This window comes from Labrus mixtus, chromosome 11 (genome assembly GCF_963584025.1).
Source record: "Labrus mixtus chromosome 11, fLabMix1.1, whole genome shotgun sequence".
NCBI lineage: Eukaryota > Metazoa > Chordata > Actinopteri > Labriformes > Labridae > Labrus > Labrus mixtus.
This window is the reverse complement of record NC_083622.1, coordinates 6,879,971-6,885,518: the sequence shown is the minus strand read 5'-3', so window position 1 is coordinate 6,885,518 and position 5,548 is coordinate 6,879,971. Positions and strand designations below refer to the sequence as shown.

At 49.5% G+C, this 5,548-nt stretch overlaps 1 protein-coding gene across 1 annotated transcript in view; it reads left to right on the top strand.

Annotated features, from left to right (window-relative positions):
- The window catches only part of prdm1a (PR domain containing 1a, with ZNF domain), a 15,830-nt gene extending 10,913 nt beyond the window's left edge, over positions 1 to 4,917 (top strand). The window contains exons 5-7 of the mRNA XM_061049774.1: positions 642 to 1,702; positions 1,829 to 1,957; positions 2,554 to 4,917. Coding sequence (XP_060905757.1) covers positions 642 to 1,702; positions 1,829 to 1,957; positions 2,554 to 3,159 — 1,796 coding nt within the window. The 3' untranslated portion in view covers positions 3,160 to 4,917. The remainder of the gene's footprint in view (positions 1 to 641; positions 1,703 to 1,828; positions 1,958 to 2,553) is intronic.
- The last annotated feature ends 631 nt before the right edge of the window (positions 4,918 to 5,548 follow it).

The following is a 5,548-nucleotide window of genomic DNA, read 5'->3' as shown; positions in this document are numbered from 1 at the left end:
CCGTGTGTGTGTGTGTGTGTGTGTGTGTGTGTGTGTGTGTGTGTGTGTGTGTGTGTGTGTGTGTGTGTGTGTGTGTGTGTGTGTGTGTACCCTGTCACACGGTGGAGGGCAGGTGGGGGGCCAAGCTTTTGCAGAGGGTATCTCCAGCAGGAAACCTTCCATCAGCCCTGCCACCATTTTGATTTTATCTTGATTTTATAAGCACACACACACACACACACACACACACACACACACACACACACACACACACACACACACACTCAGGTGTAAACACACACAATGCCCAAAGGCAGCTGTCACGCCTCACTTCCCGTCTTTTGCCCCCCACCCTTGCCCCTCTTGCTCGTTCGTCAAGACTGTCACCTTAATTGGCCCACTGAGTTACTTATGGTGTTCTTTAACCCTCCGACACACACACACACACACACACACACACACACACACACACACACACACTGTTTTATCTCTGCAGAGAGGGATTGCTTTGAAGAAATTTGAGTTTTAATTGGTGATTTTAAGATGAAGCGTTTTCCTTGTGGCCAGTGATTCTGGTCCGGACTCTTGGAAATGAGTCCAGTTGTAGTTGACCTCCCGCTGACCCCCCCTCTCTCTCTCTCTCTCTCTTTCTGTCCCTTCAGAGCAGTCCCTCTTGGAGGTCAAGCAGCAGCAGGTGAACAGTGAGGAGCGATCAGCCGGCGCCTCCAGCCCGTCCTCCGTTGCGGTGACCCCCAACCCGCCCAAGAGGGAGCACAGCGTCCTCTCCATTCTGCGTGGCACGCCCTCCTCCTCGTCCACAAAGAGGGAGCCGAGTCGGCCCCTTCCCACCCGCCCTCGCTGCGCCGACAGCCCAGAGCGCCCCCTGTACCCCCGCGCCCTCTACCCTGCTCTCAGGCCCCATCATCACATCCCTGACGACTTCCTCGGGCACAAACCTGGACAGATTGGTTACCCCGCAACTCGTTCCCCCGGCAACCAGTCTTCAGCCACACCCAGCCCGTCGGCGAGGAGCAGCCCAGAAAGCAGCCCTCAGGGAAGCCCCTCGGGTCCATCCCCAGTTTCCTTCTACCCCGCCAGATTGGGTTCCTATCCTGGTTACTCCCCGCCCTCTGCACCGCTCTCCTCATCCTTCTACCCTCCTGGAGCCCCCTACTCGCGCTACCTCCTGCCCCATCACTACCCTCTGCCCGGGGGCGGTGTCCCCGCTGTTGGAGGAATCTTTCCGAGGATGTACCCCCTCTACAGCAGCCTCCTGCCGCATCACGTTCCCCTCCTGCCTTCTGACACGGCAGGGAGGCCGCCCTACCTGATGCCAGAACCAGTCCACCCCTCGTCCATCTCCTCCCACAGAGACTTCCTCCTCCCCGGGCCCACCAGTGCCTTCTCAGCCGCCACGTCCCTGAAGGATAAAGCGGGGCCTCACCACCCTTATGCCGGGCACCCCCATCATCATGGACCCTCCCATGCACCCTCCCCAACAGCAGGCACAGCGCCCCACAACGAGCGGATGCCCACCAAGCCTACCTCAGCCCTGCTGGGCGATTCAAGCGACGAGGAGGCCATCAACCTGACCAAGGTGAAGCGTGGCATCGGCTCGGCCGGCTACAAGGCGCTGCCGTACCCGCTGAAGAAGCAGAACGGGAAGATCAAGTACGAGTGCAACGTGTGCAGCAAGACCTTCGGACAGCTGTCGAACCTGAAGGTGAGGCTCAGGCAAACAAGTTACACGTAAACCAATGGACAATGTTCTTGTGTTCCCCCGTTCTGATATTCTAGTCAGTGCCTAATCAGAGCTGTTTTGTTTCTTCTTCTTCTTCTCCATGCTCAGGTTCATCTCCGTGTGCACAGTGGAGAGAGACCTTTCAAGTGTCAGACCTGTAACAAAGGCTTCACCCAGCTGGCTCACCTGCAGAAGCACTTCCTGGTCCACACCGGGGAGAAGCCACACGAATGCCAGGTGAGAAACGGTGCTGAAGAGGATGCCAGATTTCCTAGACCAGTGATTCTCAAAGTGGGGTCCCAGGACGCCCAGGGGTCCGCGAACCATAGCTTGGGGGTCCCCGGAATAATTTACAAACAATTGTAAAAGTGTGCTTTATCATTGAAGAAGCATATCTACAAACCTTCTTGCACCAATAAAGTCAGCTATTTTTGTCCGATACTCCCGCCCACTTTAGTTTTGTGCCATTAGATCAATTCTGATATGATCGTGACATGTCTGTCACTTCACAGTGCGCAACGATAAAAATAAAAAACTCAAAACAACAAACACCTTGGAGCCAACATTTTCTCAAAGTTTAGAAAATGAATTACTTGGAAAGTATAAATGTAGCACATAAAGTACTACATAATACATTATTACATAGTATTAATATTATGCTAATCAACGTTACGATAATGAGGGGGTGCTTTTCTCATCTGAAAGGGGTCCATGGTCTAAAAAAAGGCTGAGAACCCCTGTCCTAGACAAATGAGTGAATAACCAGACACGAGGACTAGATTTAGTGTTTCCACAAGCCGCTGATGCATTTTTGTTTTTGTCTGCTTTGACAGGTTTGTCACAAGCGCTTCAGCAGCACCAGCAACCTGAAAACTCACCTGCGCCTGCACTCGGGGGAGAAGCCCTACCACTGCAAACTCTGCCCGGCCAAGTTCACCCAGTTCGTCCACCTCAAGCTGCACAAACGCCTGCACTCCCGCGAGCGTCCGCACAAATGCTCCCACTGCCACCGCCACTACATCCACCTCTGCAGCCTGCGGCTCCACCTGAAGGGCTACTGCACGGCGGCCAACCCCGGTCCCGGCGGCCCGGCTGTCTCCAGCCAGGCGGCCTTGGACGAGGTGCAGCGCGCCAATGAAGAGATCGAGCGCTTTGACGTGAGCGAGCATGCCGAGCGGCTGGAGCAGCTGCAGGGCGGGATGGAGGTGGAGGCCATCTTGGAGAAGCAGGTCCTCGGGATGCTGTGGAGGGAGAGCGACCTCAAGTCCTCCCACTTTCATCCGCACCACAAGAGCAGCCCGGCTGAGCTCCTGTCGTCGGCTTATGGTGCATACGACTCCCCGAGTGAGACGTCAGTCATCAAGATGCGACGCAGCAGCCCCATCGTGCCGCTCCCCGCCCACGTCACCATCAAGCAGGAGTCAGAGGATCACGCTTAAAGTGACCTTTTAAACGAGTCGGGACTTAACCACTCCAAGCGGACTAGGTTGCCGGGTGCAACAGCTGTAAATAATGATCTCTCTACCTGGTTGTCATCAGGAGGGACATCATGAGGACTCCAGGTTTTGAACCTATCAGGGACTCACGTACTCAGGGCTCAAGAGACACTGTCCCACGACTACTTAGCAGTTTATTCTCCTTACAGACAATCATCTACCCAGGACTTACCTTTAATGTCATTAATATAATGCTATTATCATCGTTGTTGTTGAATGATTTGGTCTTTATTTTCAAATGCTTTTTTGGATCAGTTAGTTGTTGTATAACCTCCTTAATTTATTACACTTTTTATTTGTCGTCTTTGAAAGCAATAAGTGGAAGGGATGGTTCCACTGACGGGATGAAATCAGTGGAAACGACATTTTCTTCATGATGTTTTTGTTTCTCTTTGTGGCCATTTCTCTGTAGATGCCACGCTCCTCTATGCCTATATCCGTCCTGTGGCCTCTGACCTCTAGAAGCAGGGGGCGTCCACTCTGCAGGGTTTTGTCTATTTAAAATTGAAGAACCGGTTACAGCAGGTTAAGAAAGGGTTAAAGAACACCAGTTTGTTCATTTAGCAAGAAGAGCTTTAATCCAACCCTGCTGGATAGCTTCCCTAAAGTATGTCTGTGTCCTTCTCTGATGCCTACTTAATTTAAATGAAAGAAAAAAAAAAGGCATTTTTTTGTATATTTTCCACAACGGTTACCTCAGTGTGCATGATGCTCAATGAATGTGTGTGTGTGTGTGTATGTGTGTGTGTGTGTGTGTGCGTGTTTAAAGGGACAGCTGGAGGTGTGAGCTTTCTATTTATTTAAGTTTTGCTACTTGAAGGAGAAGAAGAAGAAGAAGAAACCAAACTGAACTGGAGTGCAGCTCTTCATGTGGTCCAAAGGAGCGGTAACGACCCGCTCGACATGTAGCACATAGCGGACTCGGGGAGGCTGGATAGCCGACGCCGTCGTCCGTCCTTTTTTGTTTAATTTTTCTTAAACACTGTCGTCATCCAGCAGGGAGGTGAACGTCCTCACAATAAGGGATTCACACGCGACGCTAGAAACCACTCGGCTTTAATTTTTTGAACGCACACCAAAAAAAAAAAAAAAAAAAAGAGGAAAGGAAAAAGAAGGACTTGAGGAATCCGGATGCTGACGAAGGGAAGACGTTCTGTGTGTATATGATGATGAAGTGTTTGCTCTTTAGCTGTCGGCTCTCCTTTTCTAGATGTTTTTGTTTGTTGATATTTTTTTGGTTGAGAAGCGATGGCCCCTTCTTCAACCCCACCCGTCCGCCATCTTGATAATGAACTGGCAAACACCAAAGCACCTCGGCCTTCTTTGATGCACTGGCCCCCCCTCCCCCCTCTTCTTACTTTATAACTTCAGTGCCGATGCTTGCACCACTTACACTGTGTAGAACATAAAAGGAACTGGTCCTGATGGCATTAAGACTTAATGCTAGCAAAGCAGCTGTGACTTTCTGCAGCAGTTGCACATCATCTTGACCTCTGGACCTCTTCAGTCTGTCTCTCTAATGTTTGACCAAAGCGTCTCTTTCTCTCTGATCTGAGCTTTAACTCCAGAGGAGAACCCCCCCCCCCCCCCCCCCCCCCCAAAGGACTGTCTCTGTTTACATTCTGGTTTACATAGTTATTTATGTGCAAAAATGTCAAAAAGTGTAAATTATGATATAAATGTTCACTGCTCTAATCTAAACCCTCTCTGGCTCCGTGTGTTTCTTATCTCTGCTGTTTCAGGAGTTTACACACACACACACAGCAGACCAATCACACACAGGGAACAGCTTGTGTTGGTCCCTACAGTTTCTACTCATCCAAGGCAAAGAGAGTTTTTAAGTCATGTAAAGCAGCTAACAGCAAAGTAAAGATTCAGATTCTTTATTGTCCCTCAAGGGGAAATGTGTGTTGCAGGAGCACACAGAAGACAAGAAACACAAGGACAACATCACCATAAAACATAAACCAAAACTAATTAAAAAAATCAGACAACACAACAAAATATAAAACCAAATAAAAACCAAATAAAATCGGTCAAGAGTTCATACCAACATGGGAATTCCTACCAAGTCATTAAAGTGCAAAGAGGAGGTGTGCAAATGTGCAAAAGGAGCAACAAATGGAAAATTGTTGTTTAACATATTAATTGGTACAAATGAGACCTGGAGTCTTTTTGTCTTTGTTACAGGAGCGCTAAAACGACGACCTGAGGGTCAAAGGTCAAACTCACTGTGAGGTATGGCCTTATCTCTTATATATTCAACACTGACTTCTAGAGTTATCCAGATAGTAAACATTTGAATACATATAAATAGAAACATCAATAATCC